This window comes from Varroa jacobsoni, unplaced genomic scaffold, assembly GCF_002532875.2.
Source record: "Varroa jacobsoni isolate VJ856 unplaced genomic scaffold, vjacob_1.0 scaffold_1436, whole genome shotgun sequence".
NCBI classification, from domain to species: domain Eukaryota; kingdom Metazoa; phylum Arthropoda; class Arachnida; order Mesostigmata; family Varroidae; genus Varroa; species Varroa jacobsoni.
Genome location: NW_019214338.1, coordinates 41484 through 67743, shown reverse-complemented (window position 1 = coordinate 67743; position 26260 = coordinate 41484). Strand labels below are relative to the sequence as shown.

The 26260-nt window shown below is 40.9% G+C and overlaps 1 protein-coding gene across 2 annotated transcripts; it reads left to right on the top strand.

Moving 5' to 3' along the window:
• LOC111270050 (uncharacterized) lies at window positions 1-26260 on the top strand. 2 transcript variants are annotated; one of them, XM_022850045.2, is made up of 6 exons: window positions 1-403; window positions 23139-23193; window positions 23447-23597; window positions 23891-24175; window positions 24614-24748; window positions 25870-26260. In XM_022850045.2, exons 1-6 carry the CDS (start codon window positions 290-292, stop codon window positions 26024-26026), a joined length of 897 nt encoding a protein of 298 aa, XP_022705780.1. In that variant the 5' UTR covers window positions 1-289; the 3' UTR covers window positions 26027-26260. The 2 variants fall into 2 exon arrangements, with proteins under 2 accessions (XP_022705780.1, XP_022705781.2); XM_022850046.2 differs by lacking the exon at window positions 1-403 and adding an exon at window positions 22813-22832.

Below are 26260 nucleotides of genomic sequence, written 5' to 3'. Positions count from 1 at the left end.
GCAGCAGCAGCGGCGGCGGCGGCAGCAGCAGCGACGGCGGCGGCAGCGGCAGTAGTAGATGTTTATGAACAGCAAAAATTGTTGTTAGTGTCAAAGATGAGGCTTGTTCAGTAAAAGTAATGAAATTTCAATGTTTAGGGAATGCAATGTGATTGTGATCATTTGAATTAGTAGTGATCGCATGCGTTAAAGTGAGAGTTGGATATAATGAACTGCTTAATGAAAAGTCATGGGTTCATGTTCATATGCGATTTTCATATCGTTCTATTGTTATAAATGAGTGGCAGTGATGTTTGCAACCGCCTCAGTTCTTCTATGCGCTATTATATCGTTGGGATTTGGTAATACTTATGCATCCCCATACGAGACAGGTCGTGGACATCGACGGATGGAAATTACCACGGTGAGTGTCATCAAATGATAAATGTGCGCCGAGGGAACGCCGGGATATTTTATAGTTAGGTTATGATAAAATAGCCTTTAGTAATTTGCGCTTATCAGATTTGGTGACAATTTCCCTGTGTTTCCATGAACGATTTATGGCAATAATGCTGTACAAAGTAGATCACTACTATATTGGCGCTATGCTTTAACAAGTTACTTATAAATAGAAGGTGATTGATATTTTATATGATATATATATATATATATAGCAAAGCTCCAAAGAGGTCAGTTAATGTAATATTATTGCTTTTATTTAAATGAAGGTAGATGTAAAATCAACGTGGCTACGCCGCAACCATTGGTAAAGGTAGGGGCACTCTATGTGGTGCTTGGCACGTGCTGTGAAGAATATTTGTTGCTACGGGACTAGCTAGAAGTTGACCTTAAAAATTTCTAAAACCTAACCTTAAAAAAGAAAAAGAAATATAGAATGCAATGAACTATAAGCGTATAGACCTGTTCATATAGACTTAGTAACTTATAGTGAAGTTTATTGATCTGAGCTTGCTATAATACATACAATAACAAAGAGTAGCAAAATAAAGCGCGTGCAGTATTAGCGGTGAGCTCCAACGGATTGAGGTAGGTGACGTTAGTTGGCTGGTCGCGGTTCTCGAAACGGTATAGCAACTGATGAAATAAACACTTGTTCAGTCTGAGTTCTTCCAAGTCAAAGCTCTTCCACCGACTGGATATGGAAGATAATTTCATTAATTTTTCTGTAGTGGAGTTATTCTAGAGACTGTACAAGATCTCCCATCCCCTTACTAGCTCACTCCTAAAAATCATTTGAAGGAAAAATACCAGCTATTACTTACGACATCAACTCAACCTAAAAAAGAAGTTATAGAAATGGTCATGCACCAGCTTCGCATCGGACCCGTTGACGTTTCGCGTCTGACGCTAGTCAACCTCCAACATATGAAATCCGTTTTAGGGCGCATTACGCCGCTCTGTTCTCCCGTGGCCTCAGTTAGCTTCTAGATACAATAACCGAGCACCGAGACGAAAACAATAAGAACACACGACTCCGTGACGACAGTGTTTAGAAGTAATACAGCACTGTTTGAAGTCGCCGTCCGACCCTGCCCATCACTTCTCTGCCCTAACAATCGTTTCATCAGTTTTCAGTTATTCGTCGCCATGTTTCAACTGTTTCTCGTCATTTCCATATAATTTGGCGGTCCTGCATGCGCAATAGCACTAATACTGAATTAACACTCCTTGCGTGAGCTGCTCTTGTCAACTTAATTCGTAACCGTCTGGCGATAGCACCACACATCAGTCGAACCTGATCTTTTTCGTTTGAACGAACCCGACGACAGTGTAATCTCTCGTCAGTCCTCGGCTACTGGCGTCGCTTTCTTTGGGGGTTGGCCCTTTGCACACCAGTCTAGAGGAAATTAACGTTCTTGGGTGGGGTCCCTCAAAAGTAACTTTACGTTCGTCCCCTGCCAATATAGGGCGATAAATTTATATTATCTTTGATGATCTCAAAATGACCTGGCTATTATTTTCGACAGACTTAATAAAAACCCTTTAATGCGAGGGCAGCTGTACAGTGTCATCACGACTAGCTATCGTGTTATTTGTTAGTTTTGATCGACAAGACAGCTGGAAGAACTGTTTTTGCCTAGTTATTATTACATTTTAGTCACCTTCTTTCTTGAATCCTGAACGTGCTTGCCCGTAACATCATACAGGGTTAGGTTTATGTAAGGGTAAGGTAAGGTGTGAGGAAAACATATACATAGTTTACAAATCGAAAAGTGCCTTTGCTTAAATATGAGAAATAGTAATAGCTGAATCATTTTAACTGAAATTATATACAATGTAAATGTTGGTGTACAAAGGACCCTGCTTCGGAGGTCTAGTGAACCGAAGGGCGGTACATGTTGGCTTCTTTTGTTAAGAGAAGCTCCAAGTTCGACTGGTCTATGAAGAATGTCTCATGTAACAGTGCCTATGGCGAACCACGGATGAGTTGGTCAGCTCGTACATGTTTACCCGGCGCTCGCCTTTCTCCAACAGCCGAGCAGTTGGGTTAAGGATTTAACAAGTGGAAGTCGTGGCAACGGAGAATCCGTTAGGCGATTGTCCAACTAGTGCCTTTATTTAGTGTAATAAATCAACGACAATAAAATTTTAAAGATAACTGGTGCCGTATAATAAACAGCAGGCGAAGGCTCTATTAATAACAACAGGTATTCGATGCGTTTGCCAGCGATTTTGAGATTGTGGCAGGTTTCAGTTTATGATATGAAAGTATTATTCTACTCATCAGAGCATAGGGTTCCGTTAACATTCTGCAACGTATTTCGATTAATGTTTGATTTTTTTTCATTGAAATTGATATGAAAAAAAAAAAAACATTTACCATAAACGCAGGACACGAGTGATACAAGACGCATTTTCAAAGTAAATACCTTTTGACGATTTCATTAGCTAAAAAAATAAGGATTTCTTAACGAGATTACCAGCCTGCGTAACAGTGTGCACCCGGCGCAAGCTGTCACGTTCTGAAAGGTGCTATTATAAACTAACGTTCGTGATATTAGAACCAAATCAAAGATCAGATGCGATAAGACAATCCCTGTAGCTATACGACGTTATGGTTTGTGAACTAGAGATCTTCATTTTTGATCTATAGAGTAGCTGGTATCGAGATGCAGCCGGTCGGCCTTGCACAGGGCGGAACGCTCCGAAAGAATTCTGTTAAAGATACAATTTAAAAGTGCAGACTGAGTATAGAAAAAAAAAAAACTATTAAAACAATTTTTTCAAATCAAATCACGGCTAAAACTGTATATGAAAAGAGATACGATTCTGGCTTAAAATGGAAATAGGCGGGTTTTTGAACTTCTAAGAAACTTTGTATTTTCACTTTCATTTATCTGTGACGAGATATAGTCTAGACTTATCTTACCTAGTGTTGCAGTGTATATTTTAAGGACAATCAATAGGTAGTTACGTGCGACACCACGTTCCGTGTACAGACTAACTGGCGCTCCATTCAATATATTGTCAAAGAGTTATTATTAATATGTTTCAGCTCAGCAAAAAGCTGTAACCGTCCAAAGTCGTTCAAGATACGCAAAAAAACCGAAAAAAAAAAAGACCACTAACTCACTGAGAAGAAAAAAAGATGTTGATAATGGAATCGTGATTAAACGAAACGAAATTACATACTATACCGATACTAGACTGATATGACGACTATACATAACATAGACTACTCAATAACTGGCATCCTTTTACGTATATTACGTGTACTCTTTAGAACGTATACTGTGGAAAGGTGCTTCTTCCTGGATGTTTTTCGTGAGTTTTTAAACATCTCCTTTCTCCGGTTATCCAAGGTACGACAGTCACCAACAAACGCTAACATTAAGCGGTAGTTAGCGTCACAAATCGCTGTGAGACGTAACAAATTAACAAAGTGTTACACAATATGTATTCATCCATTATTTTCTCGTATAGATGTTCGGTGGTGTCGCAAAGCATCCATCTGTTTCCACTGTGCATCTTCAAAGGCGTCTGAATGACCTTTCCTTCCTGGAACATTCAACCCTTCATCGAAATACAGCGGTAACGTGCGATTTGTACCTTGACGCGTCTTCGTATTCCAGTCATCAATCAGGGTTCTTCCTTCATTGTTACTATATTCTGATTAATGACCAACATGCAATTGCTACTGTAGTTCTGACAGCAATGCAGCTGACTCCTGAAAAGGAGACCGGACTATCGAATCCTTACGGTGTTTCGCTTTCTCGTCACGAGCGAGCGTCAGTGCATTTTCGAGATCCGCTCTTTATGAAATATTGAAGGATGAAACTATCAGTGGGCAAGCTAATAGCGTTACGCTCGGCAAACTGCGGTAATCGAGCAAAGCCTTTGTTGATTCCTCAACAAAAATTAACGACCGCAGCACAGGCGCCCCTCGTTTCTCTCAATAAGCTTCTCTAATTAGTTGATTCGTCGTTAAGGAAAGCAGTCGTTAAGAGAAACCTATTCCTATTACAGCCGTTCGACTTAATTTTCAGTAATATCTTAAGAGGAAACGTATCAAAGCACCTTTTACCTTTTTTTTTTTTATTGGAAAAAGTTTTTGTTGCGGATTTCTGATACACGAAACTATAACAAAAATCCTGATGCTTGGCCAAACGTTTATAGTACAATAGGCGAACACCTGCTTCCTCAACAATGAAAGGGATAAGGGTAGATAAAACCCTGACAATAAGAAACACCAACTGTAGACACAACTAAGGTCTGAAAATTATTAAGATTACTATCCGAGTATCGTATACATTCCGGATAAAATTTTCTAGTGTGTGGAACACTGTATATCTTCCTATTTATTCGCGACGTTCATTCACACAGTATAATTTTTAGGTGCTGGTAGTAGCAAGCAAAACTCTCCGTTTTTCTTTGTTCTTGTCCACTGCTTTAACGAGTTGATGGCATGCTAAGACGGCATTTGCATCAGATCGCATAACACTGTTCAATCAGATCTACACAACGAGTTTGTTTCAGTCACTTTTTCATGCAATTACATAGTCACCATGTCGATGAACGTGTGTTTCCTGCAGAATAACGTGTTTCAAGTAGGTCTTGGATGGTCTTTGTTTTTTGCCATCTTCTCTAATCGTTACCTAGGTCCACTGAACATTCGTACGCTGCCGCTGACACGTATTTAAGAACTATTCGTCAATTATCTTCCGACGCCGATGTCGTTTTTTTACGTTTTTCTTTTAGGTAAGTCAAATGTCCCTACGCTCCTAAAACGCACGTGTATACAGCATGACTAGGTAGCTTGACTTTGAAGCACGAGCTTTGAATATGCATACATAGCTCCTCTGCAACATGGACGATAGCCTATATATCATGATTGCAATCAGGTCGCCGTAGGCCTGCAAAAGCCGAACCAATACAAAATTGTAGCTAAAAACGGGTCGGTTGATCATCCTTAGCGGCACCTGCACAGATTTCGAACTGGCACAATTCGATTATATACTAGCTTTGCTCGACCTTGACACAGACGATGATTGTCACGGGATGATTTGTCCTCTCCATTATGAATGCGTCGTAAAAAGAACTAACAGTTGATTAGATGCCGTAGGCGCCTCCGCGATATCTTTAATTTAGAGATTTTTCTGGTAAAATCAAAAAAAAAAAGCGTTGCCGTCTTTTGCTGTGCTCATGTTTCATACGATTTTTTGTTCTCTTTTGTTTTTCCGCATATATTTCATAGATATGTGTATATTTATATCTTTAATGGTTATATCTCATGTTGTTTAAGAGCTTCACATTGGACTTCGTCAAGCACATGTTCGGGCTACGTAGTGTATACGATTCATTTGTGTCTCGTTTGAGCTGAATAAGTGTCCTTAATTCGTTGGCATAGCGTCTGAAACAATATAGAGAACCAGATGGCTTGCTGACCGAGATCAGCCGTGATTATCGACAATATGGAACACTCTATGTATTGAACCTATCAGAATAGTCTGTTCATCTCAAAACACATCTTCCTGTAGTATTTTGCCAAGAACTATTTAAACGTTCCTCGAGAAACGTTCCTGGTAATTAGGCGAACTTGTGCCGATATGTCGGTAGCTATACCGACATAACGATTAGGTAAAAAAGTTACCACCGGTCAAATATTTCTGCTCTTGTCTAAATATATGTTGTTACGATAAGTTCGTGAATAAGTTAAGTATGCGAGCTAGATTAACTACCGTTAACGTTAGATGTCCACTTACTACAGCGCTCACACGCTGTCTTCACTTGAGGAGCATACCGCGGACGAGTCATTAACCGTTTGATGCGTCTGCTTTATAATACCAGCGCTCAAGACAATCTAGTAGACGAAGGCTACCCTGTTGCTAACTGTACGTATCTTCGGCTTGAAAAATAGCATTGCCATAAGAAGAATGACATCAGAGAGGTATCGAGTGCTCGCAGTAACTATAGGCGAGGACTCGTCATGCGAGATGCGGCATACCCTATCGACATGAATTCTATATGGACTGATTCAGTAGTAACATATTAACAGCCAGTTGGGCTCTCTGAGTTGTACCGGTAGAAAATGTTAGAGAGATACCGCTAGCCTATGAATCGTTGCTGTATAGAGAACAGTGCTGCACATAAAACCTGTTCGAGTTTTAGTAGGTATCGTTATTTGAGAGTTAACCATTTCTAGAAAGCTATTTCTTTTCTAAATTTTACTTTTTCTAGAAAAAATACCTAGATTCCTAGATTTTGTGTGTATAAAATGTATGGGCTTAGTAAAACGCGCGCCATTTTTAAATGTCGTCCTCTTCATTCTACTTGTAACGGTTAGATTTAGCTGGCTGGCAGCTTTTAGGCTGAATTGGGTACCGTCAGTAAATGTCACATCGGGTCTACTTATAAAACAGACAAACAGATTCGTATCACATTAAATCGACTAGATAGAATGTTAGGCATCCATTTCTTTACGAGCCACAAACATTCATCCTCATACAGAATCTACATTGCATACTGGCTGAAGAATGTTGTTTGTTTTGATGTCAAAGAATCAAAAGGCACTTACAGACATTGATTTGTCAAATAAAGCTTACGAGATAGATATCATGCCTTGTTTTGCTATAGCATTTTTTTTATTATTATTATTAGTATTATAATAAATTCGTTTATTATCGATCAAGTGAAGTTTATCACGCATCTATTCCTCATCAAGTAAGCAGATTTTTCTGGCGTGGAGGTGACAGGCTGTATTTGTAGACGCGTTTTGGTCTTGGCCATCATAAAACCTACACACTCATCAAGGGTTTATCTTAATAAGAGGAACTAGTTACAGTAGAGGACGATAGCGCTACGCTCGACTGACGGAGACGTTTATTAAATTGGCAATATTTCGTTCGAAAATCGAACTAATGCTCATAAAATAAGGCCAGAGCTGAGATATGCTCATTAGTTAATACCCTGGCTAACTAAGAACAATCACTTTGTCCCTATGTACGATCCCTCGAATAGAACCCTTGTTCGGAGTGGTCGGTGATGAAGAATTCGCGACAGAGTGCAGTCTGCTCAAGCGAAAGTTCACTGTGCTATAGGTCCTTTATGTTAGAAGGCCTGTAGAATGACAAAACAGTAGGTGTCTACGGGTCCGCCATGAGCACCTCGGAATGCGCCCTCGTTCTGCACTTTCCCATGAGTGTCTACGTGCCGTTACCCTACCGACCTAGCGCATAAGTGCCCCGCTATTAGTGATTCCCAAAAGCAAAGATGGGCTAACTCTACCATCGTCATGATGCGGAATCGCTAGAAAAAGCGTCTACTACAAGCTGTTCGTTGGCCTGCTGATCAAGAGACTTTCTATTTTCTAAAAGAGCAAGGAAGCTATACGTGAAGAAATAACATAGATCTCGAGGGAAGCGCTTCGCATAAACAGTTTGGAATGTTTTGATGGTCGACATTAAAAAATTTCGACGTATGTGGGTGCATCATAGAATAGGTTCGCTCTACTGTCTGTGATCTCGTAGAAAAATAAAATGACTATTGACGACGGAGTAGTAGAGTTGCCCCCTTCAACGAAATAACTAGCCTGGCCTCCCAGATGGTAATGTAAGCCCCCTTCTGTTCTCATTTTTACGTAAGTCTTTTTAACAAAACAAAGAACCGAAGAAACCCGGTTGAAATTATTCTCTGTGTCGATGATTTGTCTTAGCTTACTCGAAATGCAGCAGGTTTCGACCCGACTTCACATGGTAGTAAGGAAGCTGTGATTAACAATCAATTTGCATGAGAGGAAGCGAAGCGGATAAACTGTTACGTGGTCACCCGTTTCGCGATCCATGACTTCCACCATAAATGATTTACAAATGGGCGTTTCCATGAAGCCATATATTTATAATAGATGTGATAGGAATTGTGACAAATACCATACAGGTTGCTGCCCCCTAAAGCCTTTTCTTTAGACCCTTATTAAGAGTCTGGCACACTGATGCTATTGTAGGCTGAGTAGCTAGTGAACTTCAAACTTCGTAAGCTTATATATGCTACCGTGTGATCCATAGCTATATTTTATTAGTCTTTATCTTTATACGAATGTGTTAAGTATGTATCATCGAATGTGATTAAACGTTATTCTATGTGACTAAAAACAATCACATATCTTATCCATTTATCTGTTTACGTAAAAATATCTGCGATAATAGCCAACTTTTTTTCACCGAAACGGTATATATTCTGCAATGAAGGTCTAGCTTTTAGATGACATTTTTCTCTTTTGAAACATACTGCCATTATATTTCAACCGAGTCACTACTACCGAGTTTTGACTATCTAGCAAAAACCGGGTTCGCCCTAAGAGACCTTCCTTACTCCTAACCGTTGAATATGGCGTGATGAGGGCGAGATCGACCAATCTTTCTGACATTTTTCTCCCCTTATCCTTCGAAAAATATGAGACTTGACGATGGTCGACCAGACGACTGCGACCGGTTGATGCACCCGTTTGCCGTTTTTCGTCACCATATTTTTCTTAAACTTAGTAGCTAAAGCGACGTCTCTTTTTTCGTTTTTACTTCTCCAATCTCCCTTTATATTATTTTTTCGCGTTGCCTGCATTTATTTCCGTGTTTTTAAAAAGACGGTACGTTAGCGTTGTGGCGGATTTTTGTTTGTTTGTTGTTACGGGAACCGCTCTTCGTCTTAGCATAAAAAAAAGATCGCGAAACCACAAAAGAAAAAAATCCATGAAGTTGCCGACAAATCTATTTGACCGTCGCAGTGCCGTCCTTCATCATTTGCTCCTACGGTCGCCATTTCGCCCATCGCACAGCGGCGACGAGTTAGTCGCCTCTGCGTCGGAGGTGGATCAGACCAAAGATGGAGGAGGCGGAGGTGACGGCACGTTCTTTGGCCTCTCGTTCTGCTGCTGCTGCTGCTATAGTGTCGCTAGCAATAGCATCGGTAGATAAAATTATGCAGGTGCCAGTGCACTACCCGGCCAGTAGTCAGCACTCGATCAGCGTCTTGTCGAGGGTCTTTCGTCGTCGTCGTCGTAATAGCGATATTGTTAGTACGAGATTACTCGACAAAGCTCCACCAAATTTTATATCATCGGACTGGGGCTAATGTTGTAAACCAGCTGATAGACTCAAATGTGCCCAAAATGGATAGCCATGTGCCGGTTGGCGAAACAAAGCACGGATACCAAGCTGACGAAATGGCCAAATGTTCGCCGAAGCAACAAGCAGTGCAATTGTCAGATTTAGTCTACATATATAGAAGGTACGCTGATAGGCGGACGTGTTTGTCAGAGCACATATTTATGAGAGGTTGACAAGAGTTAACAGAGAGCAAAATGCAGTATAACAGGAGTGGAAGTTAGTTAAGCCGGAGATGCACCATTAATGAACACTGGTCACCGAAGCAAGACTCGGTGACATTTTAAATGTTGTATTATAATAATATGGTTATAAATATATAATATAATGAAATGCCATACGATGCTATATAATACAAATGTACTACCTAATGTTGTATAACATATATATATACACCCAGGCAACGTGCTTTCATAACGGCTAACAGGCTCAGTTCTCCTATATCTAAAAGCAGCCCTTGCACAATTGTCTACTCTTATATGCTTTTATTAAGTTTTACACAAAAATACTGTCACCTAAAAACCACACCTAAAAGTGCTACTACCCAGACCCCTTCCGAAACTCAAGGACGAAACATCGCAGCTACCTGAGGTTAATATACACATGCGTACAAATTTACCACGTTCTGCCTCATCCTATTTACTGGTTACGGGTACTTCGTAAGTTCTTCTAAGCTTTATTTACTTTTAGCACGACTAATTGGCTTCTACAAGTAGCGGAGGAGAAGGGACGGTTTCCATTGTGGAAATCATAAGCACATTGAAACGCACAGGAAACGTAGTGGTTAGCAGTCAGAAATTTCGCTGAAAATCGTTACATATAAAGGAAAAGTCTGGGATCGATAAAGCCAATGATCAGGCGTGTCTTGCGTTTGATCGTAACGCTTTCTTAGACGAGTGGACGATTCTCCAATATACAGTCACATCAGTCACGAAATACGTGAAAAGGGTAGAAAGTAGTCGCGTAAAGACAATGAGATTTTGTCATTGCAAGTATAGTAAAGTTGCGTTGAGCGCCTTTAATCGAAGTTACAGATTGAGATACCTCTGCGATGAACAGAGGAGCTCATCTATCTATGAGTAAGCCTCCCAGCCCATTCAGCTTCAGCAGATGCTATAACCCAATTAAGTCTTTCGTCTCTAAAAGGTCCAGCCAATAGGAACCTTATCAGACCTAATATGTTCATAGGCCACCTATTATAAACTCTATCATGAGCCGTCCTTCGTTACTCACGGCCGGACCAGCAGCTATTGGCTACGAACACCAGATCGCGATATTGTGCCATGGTACTAAAATACAATGTTTATTAATGCGAGCTTCAAGCAAGCTGTTCGTTTTAATTCTAAACTACTCATATGAGTAGTTTGAGGCTGTACGTTTGCAACGATTGAAAGTAATAGAATTAGCCTGTTATATAATTAGATCTTATAAACTGCAGTAGCACAATGATTTGTTGTTACGGCTGTTGTGCACTACTACGACGTACCAATGAGCAACATTGTCGACACAGCGTACCCATAATGGGATGTAAATAAATTCACCTTGTCGATGATTCATTGAATAGTAAACAATATCGGAAACCGTAACATTTGGCGTGCCCCGAATGGGGGCAAAAATTGTTCTGCTGTGGTTAACGATAAGACGACAGTTCATCTATACAAATGTCTCACCACACACACATGCTTCAGTTAGTGTCATTTTCTAGCAGGGATGATCTGACCGATCAACGGGACTCTATACCGTCACTCGATTCTACAGACGGCCAGTCGATGCTCCTTAACCATAAAAAAGAGTCCACCCGTGAGCAGGCGTTCTTTTTATGGGATACGGTCGTATCACCACCCTTGTCCATCGTTAACGTTGGTCTAGCATAGGAGATTGGCCTGAGGACAATTTTCCTGCTTCCAGCTCAGAATGCACGGCCATTCAGGGCCTACATTGCTAGGACTTACACGTTGTCCGATCCTCTGTAGTCCTGCGTCATCACTATAGCTAGTCTAATAATACACCCAATAAAACAATAACGACGCTCCATCACTACGGGATGTTACAACAACGGCAGCCACTAACGGTGATGACGGCAAGTGTCTATCAGTCTCTGGTAGCACTGCTAAAGGCCAGTATTTAACAGCATTTTTACGATAGTGTATACATGCTTCATATAATAATTTAGACACAGGAGTCTATTTCGAGTTCCCTGTGTTGCCAATTGTCGACTCTCTTCTCGCATACTATATGGGGCGGTACATCACGCACGAGGAGAAAACACCAAACATCATAGAATATTAGTCGCTATTGTTGGGTAGAGACGACAGTTTCGCCGACTGCATTTGACGTTGTTTTAGTACACCCAACAATAGGCGGAATCGTCGCAATTAACGGCGTGTCACGGCGGAAATCGTCGCAGGCAATCGAGGCTTGCATATATATATATAAACCTAGATACCGTGACACAAGATCCCATAAAAGCGCCCGTATACGGAGCTATTTGTTGTTTTTACTGTTGTATTGCTAGGATGTTGTTTTTGTTGTTGCAATTGTCGTAGTAATAGCGCTCGCTGGGTCCGTTGGGAGGTCAACAAAACATAGCGGCGACGATGCCGATATTATCATCATCACTGTTGTCGTCTGACGACCAGTTCCGTCTTTTTCTTTGCCTTCCGTTGCTTTCGTGGCCGAGTCGAATTTTCGGCAGAAACAAGAAACAGCGACATAACGAGCAAGAAGGGGGTGGGGGCGGGAGGGGGGCTTTATAGCAATAAAACACTGATTGTTGGGCGCTGGAGGGGACAAGCGAATTACAAATGGTGGGAACGGATCGCGGTGGCAGAAGACGACGTGAAAATACTCTACAGAATTTTTTTTTCTATTGAGAGTAGAAACGGGAATTTTTCGCCTTCAGCGTTTGCTGCACGAGGTGTCAGCGAAAGACTTTTGGATTGCCCGTTCTGATTTGCCACATTAGTAACGGTTCTAAGTTGGGTTTTAATAAAAAAATAGGGTCGAAAGTAGAAGTGGGAGTTCAGGTAAGAAGACATTGGTGGACAAATCGGCGTAGACGTAGACAACCTACGCTGGCTATGTATTGACACTGGTCTCGTAGGATTACGAAGCTAAGTTGACAAACAGCTTTATAATGAATTAGTAGTAAATGAAAATCAGTCACTAAATCTGGCGTGGAGATCTATGCGAACAGAGGTAACAGATTCTTCGGCATACTTTGTTGCGCTTTCTCTGTCTGCTTACGTTTGAATATCATCCGCGGGTTGATTTTGAATTTGAATTCGGCCATATTTCATAGGTGGATGTTTACACCTGAATGTTTGAGCCACCCCTCATATCCTCAACAAAAAATCTGTTCTAAACCGATTAGGCCCAAAATCAGACGCGGCAAACTAATATCTTCGAAGTGATATTATATTCTAATACTTATACACAATATTGGCATTATAACGATTACTAAATGGTCAAGTCAAAAGGCAAACCACTGCGCTATATGTTTGTTTGTCCGACCTTCTCGAAAACATTCAGATGACTGATATTTAATATCGTATATATCTTAAAGGCAAAGGCAACACATATGTACGGGGCTTGAAGTACAGAAATACGTCGTTTCTTAAGGCGTCTCCTTGAAGAGGGTTCTAACCTAGTTTGCAGTATCAACAAATGATTCTCAGCTAGAATCACCTTGACGAATAATGCTATCCCTGAACACTTTCTAAGCTTTCGATTTAATCGTCTTATCACAACAGTTTTATTTGTCCTAACACAGAATCCGTGGTCTGACAACCAGTTTTCTTTTCTTCGAAATTTGCTGAAGTGCACTGGCTTCGATCTGACCTGTTATAGAAATGATGAGAGCTGTAACTTGCCCAGCAGGATCCATCCACAGCTAAAATGTTGTTTTTGATGAACAATGAATAGTTTTTTTCGATAGGGAAGAAAGCTACCGACTGTATCCCTTTCATAGATCACGCTCATGAATTTATACTACACCCTCTCTTACGTTATTTATGGCGTTACCGAAGCGAATCTAGCATGTTATTAAGAGATGTAAACTTGTGTGAGAAGTACTCAACAACCGTTATTACGGTTGTTGAGTACTTCTCAACCGCAACCAAGATTGCGACTTGACTTTCTATCAAAAAGCCGTAAAGAAGTAAGAATGTTAAAGAAGTGATACTAAATATATATTTTAATGCGTTTTCCACCTTTGTGATAGCGTGTTTTTCTAGCACAACATTTATTATCCGTATATTTTGAAATATAATAGACATGTCAAGCTCATGATAGGTTGAGATGTCGGAGACACGATGGCTACAAATTTCAAACTGTGATATTTAGCGAGGTGGTCAAGTGAAAACGATCGGCCGACTTTATCCGGCCGCGTCGAATCTCATTCATAGGGAAAAATCATTCTCTACAACTACAACAACTTAAATGCCGTTTACTACTGGCAAAATACATCTCTTTTGGTGGACAGTTACGAAGTTCATTGACCAGCTGCTGTCCAATAGCAGCAGTGCTTCGTAGCGTAGCACATAATATATCTAACAACTTAAATATACGCGAAGATGCCACAAGTATAATGGAGTAAGACACTGATGCCACTAAACTACTGTGTGTGTACTATGATTGTTATTATTATACAAACAGTTGATGACGAACTTTAAGAGTTGTGTTCATCTCATTCATTGATTTTGTCTGATCAGAAAGGCCAAAGTCGTTTCTCGACAGATAAGTGAACTAAGTGTCGACGGAGCGCTCCGGACGGCCAAGCCTCTGATCAAAAGCGACCAGCAGGGGTCGCTGCTTGCCTGCCCAACCGACGACACTAACACTCTACGTAATTTAAGTGAATGAAAACAGCTAGAACCAAAGCAGGCACGTTTTGATTGTGGTGTTTCAACGGGCAAAAAATGCTGCTTCTAAAAACAAAAGATCTGAGTATATTTTTCGAAGCGGCGCCCTGTCTGGAAATCAGGTCGACGCACTGGGTCGGGCTACTTTGACGCGCGCCAAAAGTGAATCGAATGACAATAACCTATCGAAACTATTATCGAAGCGCACTATTATTTAAACCTGCAATAGACCATATTTACTTTAACTGATATAGATATTATGAGCGCACTGATACCTGTCATCGATCGTGGCTAGAACCATATGAAGCATAACTCACCATAGCCATACAGGAGGAACTAAAATAAATAGTCTAAGCTCGAATAAGCCAGCGTGTGTCTTACCCCGCCTAGACCAGACGCACATCAATACCGTTTGCAAAAAAAAATCGCAAATTCTATTTCAGCAACTTCACGGGTAACGTTTTATGATGATTTAGCGGGAATTGTTTTAATGGAGCTTGTTCGCTGTCTATATATCCTGCCGACTGATTTCAATAAGCCATTAATTTAATATCATAATTTCCGATTTCGACCTGTAAATGTAGACTAGATTAACTAAAACGCCGTTGCTTGTCGACATCATAAACGATACTGAATGGACAGCCTTTGGCAGGGCGCAAATAATGGGGTCGGCTTCTAAACAGGTCGTAAATCAAATCCGTAGAAAGCATGTAGAGAAAAGTGCAGTAGCTTATACAGCAAAAGAGAAGGTAAATAATAACAGGAAAGGCCAAAAGAAGACCCTGGAACGCGTGGGGTGTGATTGTTGGCGAAACCAATAGATTCGGACGATAAACAGAAGACAATCGTCTGCTGAACATGACCCCGTTTTTATAATGCTGCAATGTTGCCTTTATTAGTTACCTTTACCGGCTTTTTAACCTATCACTTACGTGATCAACCCTTCAAAGCGGACACATCAATTCTCCTGTAAGATACAGGCCTTATTCGTTCCTTACGCACCTGGTCAGAGCCCAGTCAGGCTCGCCAAGGGCTATGAGCTAATTCACTCACTTCAATGTCTAATTTCGAATTGTTTGCTGCTTTGAGAGGATCAAAAACGAGAGGTAAATACAGGGGCAAGTACTGGCATTAATTATCTTTCATGTCATTTGTTTTTGGACATTTTGCTTATCATTATTTAAGCAAAGAGTCTGTCTAGTACAGAAAGCAAATGAAGAAGACTCGTTGTGTTGACGATCGTGGTGTTTGTTTTTGCCACCATAACAATTATTCGTTTGAGTATATTGACTGTATTAGACACGCAAGTTAACATACTCTAAACGACACGTCATTGAACGTCTAATCCACCATGACTCAGCTGTGCACGCATCGAGTACGAGATATAGAAAACACCTCAAATCTGCCAAGACAAGTAATAGAGTCTAAGCCAAAAAGCGTGTTAGTAGCTAGTACCGTGATTGTAGCAGTAATTATCCGAATAGCATTAATAGTTAACGCAAACATCTCGAAAATTTCGTTGCCCATACATATTACTGGTTGGTTGGCTTCTAAACGTCCCTTTGACGGAAGCCATCCTCTGACGGGCTGTAATGGAGACCCCCAGGCGACCAATCTAAAATAAACCAACAAGTCTAAAAGAAGATGAAAGCATGAAACGGCAGAACGTTAATTAAATAGAGATATTTTGATATATTCTAACTGATAGAAGCTTGAATAGGTCGAGATATAGGTTTTACGGGGAACGTCTTTTTTTTTCTTTTTGGTAACTGGTCAAGATTCAACACGTTTGTTATTGTCAATTAGCTAAACAAAAAGAGCCTAAGAGCTTTGTAGGAGCCGTAGCTAGGTCATGACATGCGCTTGAGAAAGCTTTATGAGAAATCTTATTTAGGAAAATCTTTATTAGAAGACAGAAAGAGTAATTTTAGTTAGCCAACATATAACGCTGCAGATACTCAACGATTAAACATAACGTTAGCAGAATATCTTCAATGTAATTTAATTTAATTTCAATGCAAATTAGAACAAGAGAGCACATAGCTAAGTCTTAAATGGGAATAATAAGCAAACACACTTGTAGCATATTTGGAATGGAGGAAAAGGAAGGAAAAACCCTAGTGTCCAATAAATTTTACCACAGCTTCCTTACTTATGCCTTACATATTTGAGGTAACTTAAAAGATCATTGATAAAAACAAAGCGAGGACAGATCACCATTGGTCAGGTGAACTGGTCCGAAGAGCTGAAAGGGGATGGGATAAAATCAGAAGTAAGTGAATCGCCTTTGCTTCTAATGTTGCTCATACGTATACAAATGGGTTGCCCAGAACTTCAGCGAACATCAAAGATAGGTTAAAACATTTTAGAGTAGTGCAAAATATTGTTATAGTTATTAGTCGCTATCTACAGAATGTCAACACTTCCACCGATGGACTCTGTCCATACGTTTCATGACATAATAATCTCTATATTTTATAAAAAGCGGAATAACATTTACTGAAAATATACATACTTACCAGTGATAATACCAGTGAATAAGTAACGGGCGCCACTTGCATTTAATTCCGCCGAGTACAACTTTTAATAGATACCAACCAACCAGTGCAGCTGGTAACGCCCTCTTTCGGTGATGTTGAGTATTGCAATCTTACTGATTGGAATAATTCAGAAAACTGTCGTCTTTTAGCGATTTGGACTATTATCTAAGTTTCGTATCATTCAATCACAAGCATTTTCTTCGAAGGCGTATGTCTAAGTAGTTAGTATCCGTAGTTTGCTGCCTCTACCTGTGCTTGACACAGGGGCTAGCTGTGTCCCTGAAGCATGGCTGTATTGTTTTGTCGACCTTATGCTCAAGGTACATTGCTAGGCAAAAAAATTCCAGATTCTACAATATGTTATAATAGTAAAATCAATAAACACCGTGAAAATGACTCAAGTGATCAGCAATATAAGAAAGCCTCTTTAATGTTTAAGTGATGTATATATACGATCAAAGGTCTATAAAAAATCGAGGATTAAGGAAAGTGAGAGGCTTTTGTCTCTCGTAATCATCCACTATTATATATAGATAATTTTATTACATATCCGTGGCTTCAACCTCCAATGGACGCTGAACAGGTCAAGCTACAAGTGAAATAACAGATCACTGCATTGATAATAATATAAAAAATGATACTAATAGTAAATACATACGAAAAATCGTTTTCTAAACGTTTGACATGTATGTAATTTTCGTAAAATATATCTGCATTTTATAGTTGGCGGGATATTTGTTTTCCAGTGTCTGAACGACTGCGATTAGGTGAGACGACATCTTGTTTGGCTAATTCGACATGCTTACCCACTGAAAGAGGCACAGCTGTAACATGGCCGTCTGTTACCTGAACGAATCGGGTTCGATATGGCGCACTGCCAGCCATAGAGCGTGATGTGTCGCTCATTCACAGTTAATTCAATTAGCATAAACATGGCTGAAACATATTACGATATCGTTTTACCCTTTGTGTGGTTTCAACAAACATAATTAAAAAAAAGAAGCTTTCATTTTCGAATTAGGGATACCTTCATCAATATGCTTATCTCTCAATTGTAACAGTTGACCTTCATCAAAATATCGCATAGAAATCTGTGTGGACTTCAGACTCTTTTTCTGCTCAAATTAACATCGTCGTATTGCTTTGTCCGCTGCTACGATACGACTAGCTGCGCTCTAGACGGTCCGATCGCACTCGTCGGATCTCTAGCCCAAGTAACCTTCCAATATCATTAATAGAATTTCCTTTATGTGTCGTATTTACCTCTCTACAAGTGTTTTCTCTTTCTAATCGGCCTTAAGGCCGAACCGGACGCATATGTATCACTGTACACACAAATTACGAACTGATATGTCGATATAAATACACAGCTTCAACAGTAGATCCGCAGTGTGCAGCCTCAGACCCATCACTTGCTGTCAAAGTGCTACCGGCAACACGAATCAAGGCTAGCTAGTTTCGAAATAGCAAAAAACGACTGTGAATTCTACGGAGTACCTTTTCTCTGGGTCAGCAGAATATCTCAAACTCACTGAACGACATGCGGACTCAAGAAATAGAGGCGAAAAGTGCCAACAGTCATTGCTATAGCGGGTACAGCGCGGAATAGGAGTACTCGCTTTTTTCCTGCCAGCCTTTTTACTGATGAGCCTTACAGGCTGACCGAATATCTGGCACGGGTTAGTGGCTACGGTGGTAACCAAATGGCAGAAAAGCTTTCCTTGCCTTTGTCCTGCTCGGGGCTGATTTTTGTGTGCACGCGAATGTTCCTTCAAGAACGACAAAAAGCCCATATTGGTTTGCCTTGACTGTCAAAATGCAAGTCAACGAGAGCAGAATAAACCTACGAGATGCCACCGTTGCACGGCCACGATGTCACGGAGGTAATTGATTTCGACTTCCTGCTATCGCCACATGTAGGCGCTGCGAACCGTAGTCCATGCATACACGTGCAGACACGCAGGGAAAAACTGGCAATTGCAGGAAACGTCAGTTACGCACTAACAAACTCTTGTCTGTCGTTTTCTCCGACTCAATAGGTTTAAGGAGTCTCGAACAAAACATTCCGCAAAACGGAAACTTGAAAATAGAAGCTACAAACAAGATGTATTAGACCATGTCCGCACAGGAAATGAACCGAGAATAGAGTTCGGTCTTTCACAATCGTGTCTATTACGGGACCCTCGCGTAGAAGGCATGACAAAGCGTCCTATGAAGGCTACCGCGAGAGATATGACGCGCATTGCCACTTGAATTGGGTTTGATGTTGGCATATATTCATATGTCTATGTATAAGAGTTACTCTTATTGTTGCAGTGGTCAAGACTAAATAAAAAAAAAAGGCGCCGTTCCTTCGTTACTGAATAAACTACTGAGCTACTAAAGAATAAATCCAATCTTTTTAGATTACAGTTTCTTTTTAGGACACTTATGACCTGATTACACAATTTAAGTGTCGAAAATGCTTCGTATTTCTCAACGTAGCGTTTCAGTGCATATCTTGTTGAGCCTTTGTGGCCTATATCTTTTATGTTTACTTCAAATATAGAAGATTCGATAAAACACTAGTTTAGATATTACGTTAAGAAGTGAGGAGTGTCTATAATTTCAACTACGGTTTTTAATTTAAATCTTTTGTTCTTAAAAAAACACTTAAACCTTACTTGAACGTGTCTCAGCCTAGAAATAAATTACAACATCCAAAGGTTCGGGGGCGTCGTGTTGTACTTTAGCATTTTAGTTCGAGCTAGAAGTTGGCTGTCACAGATTTCATGTAGCTGTGCTTTCGCTACGTGCTGCTGCTTCTTAGGGACATTTCTAAGGAACTTTGTTTAAAGTTATTTACTAAGCAAGAGTTAGCTGGAACTTGTGGTTAATTACCACCCTTCAAACGAATTCAATGCTCGACATGTTTGAACCGATTTCTTCTCAGACAAACTCTACAAATGTTGAACGTACAAATATACAGTCTATTCAAGTTTGTCGAATACGAACAACTATGTGCCCTTATGTTAACAGAGGATCACGTATGACTGTGTCAGAAATTAGCGGAGGTGTTCCGTCTTTATGTTAACGAAAGCCTACTTGCATGGTTTTGTTTTAGGGGGATTTGCGCTCCTATACCAAGCTAAGCTTCAGGCAGATGCACAAGGTAGTAAATCAGGTATTTAGTGCACAAAAGGGCAGCCTGCTCGGGCCTGAATGTTGCCAGAACAGTGATGCTGGCTCGTCAGACTGGCAGAACGATTCCTATGCTTCAGCTTTTCTTAGTGAACCTACTTCCATAGATGGGCTTGTTTTAGGGAACTGGTGCACCCAAGGAGGACGCGTAATAGAGAATATAACCGAGTCGATTGCGTATCGGTGTCAATAGAACAATAGAATGGAAACCAATCATGCGACCTATGTCACGTTGTTTCATAGGAAACAGTGCATTACCTCACGATTAACTAGCTTCATAGGTCTTTTTGCCGTTAATTCCGTTTTTCTAGTAAGTGGCTTACTTAAGCAAACGCAACAAAACGTACTATAACATGTTCACAGATTATCGAAGAGATTGACGTGGTGACCAGCGAAACCTATTCGCGTTTCCATATAAGTGGCCCACAGATGCCCCGTTGTATGGCGACAGCAGTAGCAGTGGCATGAATTGAATTCTGCTAAAACTTTTAAAGACTATATAGCAGAACATCGAGCGCGGAATTACATAGTACATCGCTGCCCATTCCACCCGTTCGGTACGAGGTTAATGGCTATTTCTAGTAATAGACACTTGTGTCTGCTTGCATATCCGGTGGTCTAGTCAATTCGGCTGACCAGCCCATCGGCAACGGTAGTCGGCTGCTGCCGCCTCGTGACGAACTGCTGACGGCCTCTATCGTAAATTTTCTTTTTAGCCAATGTCGCGTGACCTACCCCACGTGTACATTCACGCCAGCGTGTTGTCGTTGAGTCAGCCACCGAGTGAATTGTTGGGCCCGCGCTGAATCTAAATGACATCGATGAAAGATATGTCAGCCTCCGCGTCTCGCGGGCAAAGCAGTCTCGGCCATTATAGTGCCTTTGCCCCGCTTACTTACAATATGTGAATAACATTGCGGTGGTGGGCAACGAGCGTGACCACCACTCTACTAGAACACATAATTGACTACTAGAAACATAATTGACTATTCGTCGCTAAAAATAATTTCTGATATTTCTGCATGTTTTTTGGGAATTCTTAATGCTTTGGGATCGTTCTTTATTTACATCGCAGTCGTTACGTATGGTTAACGAATGGGGTGGGGTCTCGCTCGCTGCGTCACATCAACGAGGTCCATTAAGAGTCTAACGTACCTGGTAGATGGTAACTAAACAGGGGCTGAAGCGGCTTCATTGTTCTGATTATTGGCGTTCTTCTTATGTACAATATAAGTGGGAATCTTATAATATATAGTAGAATTGGGAAGGACGGGTCTGGCGACGCTTCTTATTCCATGAACTTTTTAAGAACCATAATCTAAACATCTTCTTTTTAAGGCTGTATACATACTTATAATTTATTTAATAGACTGGGAGATGGCAGGGCAACTCATTGGTCTTCACTATAGGCACCAGCTGCCAGCATGGTCATCTTCCACTGTCTTCTATCTGATTCACGGTTTCGCTTTGAAAGCATTAAATGGCCTAAACCTGCTCAACAGCTCCTCACTGTTTCATCGTAGCGCATATATTTACGGTAAGCTCTACGCTATGGGCAAACAAGGAGTGGAGAGCGTCGAATGTACACTCGCGTGCAGAAAAAACTATATTCCCATCGACGTCACCCAACTACGGTTTCCCGCTGGGTTGGCTTGTCCAGTCTACTATCTACGATTCGTTATATGACGAACGTTCGCGGACCATTCAAATAGAATCAAGTAAACGGACGAGTGTCGGGCGACAGCGACGGTGGGCGAGAATCGAAGGCATGTTGAGTAGGCCTCAAGAACACTGTATTGTCGTTAAATATAAGTGGACGTTTGAAGAAGGTGCAGATGTTGTATCTGCAGCGCCAATGGCACTATGGTCGAAGCACGTAGGCCTTAGATGCGTCGACAGTTTTTTTTGATAGGGTATGACACGAAAATTGAGAGCACAAGGTAAGTTAATAATAGCGCTACTCAGTTGGCGCGTTCAAAGCGAAATGACTAAAGATCCCGTTGATCAGCGATGACCACGTCCCGCAACAATAACCCTGTAGAATTCCAACGAATGTTGCGTCCTTGCAAAGCCACAATAACTTACTACACTTTTCTGCATTACCTGCTTAATCCTGAATGCCCTTCATATATCTTACAATACGCTCTTTTGATTGAGGCCTGTAAATTAACCTTCACCGAATCAATGTAGTAATATGCTTCATATTCGCTCTATGGCATACCACTTTTAGGGAAACTTTCGAAATCATTGTCACCAGGTGCGCCGCATGAGTCGTTTCATCGCGGCTTTTCATGCCATGGGTCTCACGTACAGCGACATGAAAAAATACCTTTGTGCGGATCTTAGATAGAAGATAGAGCCACAAAGCCAGCTGGGATCTCGTACCGTCTTCTAGGCGCAGCGCGACGTGCATCTTGCCGAACAAAGCAGATACTACCGCCGAACGCGTCCCTATCTGCTAGATTTAACTGTCTTAAAAATTCTATAATGAAACTTAAATTGGCTTTTCCTGTTGTCCTGCTGTTAGAGTAAAGTCAAAACTATGACTTGATAGACCCTTTTATCTAGAGGCAGGCTGTATGTGAACAGGAGAACGAGAAAAATATAACAGAGATCAAATGAGGAGGCGGGTCAGGGTACGGAAAGTACCCGAAGTATGTGAACCGCTTGATTCAATTTACTTTTGTCCTTTAATTTAATGTTTTACGCTGTCATAGTCAATAGAGATAAACTAAATATGCTCTAGATGGCCATTATCGGGTGACGGTTATTACATTGCCATTTGATTATTGTTACCAGTGTTTTTCCTAAGCTCTTCTCGTTGTTGTTGCGCTTTTTACGGTCTGATTAGTTCGCTAGTCGTTAGTAGTAAGCTTAAGCAAAATTCTGTTTGTAGCAATATGCTTGGTTGTATATGTCTAGTAACATTTTTCCCTGTCCTTGTTGTGCTTTTGTTTCAGTTGATAAAGCCAAAGTCACCATCGAGGTTAGCCTTTCGACCTTCCCTGAGGCCAGGTAGCTGTTGCATAGCGCCTGTAACACACTGGCTGACATTCAATAGATGCTAATCTGGACAGATTTACCGATGACATTAAAGAAGAACTTTGGCAAATCTCTCAGAAAGATCAATATGTATAGAACCACAATGCTTGAACTTTGATTAGGCCTGGTGCAATAGAATTCCGTCCATCTAGCTTCTCTATCAGCAAGTGGTTCGCCAATGTCAGATAATTGAGAAATAACGACCACTTATTTGTTTCTGTGCTAGACTATGTGCCCACGTTCGAAGCGAACCGCCACTATGAAGACATGCAGGAGCGGACGAAATGCCACAGCCCTCGGCCGGTTGTCATAGAGGTGCAAAAAGATTACTCGAACGCGTCTATTGAGTATTTACCATCCTGCACCATTTTACACAGGTAGGATCAGACCCGTCAAAGCGAAATAGTCACGCACTTTAACTTATTGTTCTTGGATAAGCATTATATATACAAGCAGAACCCCTTTGACGCTCTAAGCGAATCCGATCGAGTCAAGCGTACGCGATTTGTATTGGAAGTTGCTTAACGGTCCCTTTAGAGAGCAAACTCAGTCCAAAGCGGTCCTTTACGCTGGAGTAATGTGAAATGGATATCCACTCCTTGATCTCGGGATAATGTAAGCGAGACGAATCGTTTCCTTAGACTTGATCGATTTTGTATGACGTTCTCAGGTGCGACAGTCAGTCAGGCTGCTGCGGACACGGGCGAACCTGTCAAGCCCAGCGGAAGGAGTTGGTTGATCTTTATTTCTATGTGATTCCCGCTGACAGGACCCAAAAGCATGGTAGCGACATACTCAAACTTTCCTTCACGAACCATAGTGTGTGCGCTTGTGAAGAGGATTTAGTACCAGAAGACATCCATGCCGCTAACCCGTCCACACCATCAAATTCAAACGACAACGCAAACGAGACATTCGACGATATACCCGATGAGGAATTCATTCCGGAGCACAGGTAAAATAACGCTGCTTTCTAACAGCAATAAAGTAAGTAGTAGGATAATAGTAAGGTAGATAGTAAACAATAGTTAGCAGGTTGATCTTTAGGTCATTGATAAAGGTTAAAATACAACTTTGAAAATGTCTGTTAAGATATGTCATTTCTCACAGTCAACCAGTAACATTCAGTACCATAGGGACTATGCGGGTAAGTACGAATAGTTGCAACGTGACTTATGGGTCACTCTGAAATGATGTAAGGGAGGAAACCCACACAAGGGCAGAAAACCTTGATCCTGCCGACTGAGGTTGGGATAACAGAACTGCTATAGATTTTTCCAGCGCAAACGTATTTTTTTTTTAACGCATAGAGAAACCAATCGAGTTTAGAAACATATTCAAACTAAAGGCACATGATAAGGATACATTTATTCAAATAATTTTCTCTTGACAGGTGTAAACGTTGCCCAGAACCGTTCGCCGAACGAGTCCTTAAAGATTTTCAGTGTACATGTGACTGTTTCGATCAAGACGTGAAGTGCACCGCTATTAAAAAAGGCCGTAAGAGGATGCCTCAGACGGACGTCAGGTCAGTATGAGCCAGTAACTCCAAACTACAGATCAATATGCGTGAGCATTATTAGAAACTAAATACTTCAACTAGATTGATTGATAGAACACTGTTTGTTCCTTTTTTGTGTGAGTATGTGCTCTAAACAACTAATTATATCACTATATACTAAATCTTTGTTATGCATTGTATTCTACCAAGGGTCCCGAAACATTCTCTTATTTTTATTTTACTGACAGAAATAGTCCTCTAGATGCTGTGTGCTTTGTTGCATAGTGTACGTCCGAAAAAACGCCTAACGGCGATACCGGACGTAAGACTTGAAATATTTTACAATTTATGTGAGCAAATAAAACTATTTATATGCATGAATGAGATAACAACTCTTTGCCGGTTTCACAGTAGCAGATAGACGTGTTAGATGATCTCGCCGTGCACACCTTTACCTCTCGATGACACTATCCATTTGTCGATTGCGTTGTCGATACAACTTGCGCCATCTTGACTTTTTCACAGTGTCTTAATTGTGAGCTGTCCCTAGATATCTGCCCGAACGAAAAGAAATCAGCATGACAAGACCTTGTAGACCGTGTTCCAGTCTATAAGTTTATTGTCACAGACCGATTCTGCTGTTGGGAGACTCATGTTACAATTTGTTTCACGCGACTACCGCTATGCCCGCTGCTATTGCGCAGGATGTTACAAAGATCACAAATATGATAGAAATGGAACCGAGACAACAAGGGCTTATTTTTTTAGCGCTTATAGAGAAGCGAAAACGCCCGCCATGAATCCTGCTGCCTGAAGTCCCGTATCGACTAAGAAATAAAAGTTCAAGTTGGTTGATAAATGATCAACTACACAAAACGAGAAATCTTTTTCTTTTTTTTTTTTTGATAACAGGTATAATACAAAACCGTAACGGTACAAAGTAGGTAAACGTGTTGATGTGTGTGCAACTTTTGCACGACACTTTTCATATGTAATTATATTTACAATGGAACCGAATAACTTGTAACGAGAAAAACAAAGCTTGGTGTAACTTAGACTGTTTACAAGTCCACTTGCCTCTTCGATTACCTCGTTCCCGCTCTCGACAATTACAAGTTATGTTAATTTTTTTTCGAAAAATTTTACAGGTGCGTTAGGACTGGCGACTGTGGCGTGCCCCAGTGCTCGACCGGATCGTTCGACGCACGTAAGGGCCGTTGCCCACTCTTGACACAGCGAAAATACCGGCACGCGCGGCAGAGAGGGCACCGTTTCGATGAGCTTGATAAAACTGGGCACGAGTAGAGGTGATTTTATTCCTTTAAAAGAACAAAGGATGATGAGCAGTAACTTAGAGCTCAAACGCCACCGAAGCAGCTGATACAGCACACAACGGTACCAGACACCTGATGCAACTGCTGGCATATATGTCTTGGAATGAAACTCAATAAGAACAAAAGACATGATGATTTTTTTCTAACTTGCTAATAAACGTACATGCTCACATGGATGCAGAATTCTACGGGCAAAGTGCTCGAA

Excerpts from the sequence above, each read along its gene's own strand:
- LOC111270050 (XM_022850045.2), top strand. The coding sequence starts at position 290 with ATGTTTGCAACCGCCTCAGTTCTTCTATGCGCTATTATATCGTTGGGA. Across the intron at positions 23,194-23,446 it reads TCGACCTTCCCTGAGGCCAG|ACTATGTGCCCACGTTCGAA; the intron begins GTAGCTGTTGCA and ends TTTCTGTGCTAG. Across the intron at positions 23,598-23,890 it reads TCCTGCACCATTTTACACAG|GTGCGACAGTCAGTCAGGCT; the intron begins GTAGGATCAGAC and ends TGACGTTCTCAG.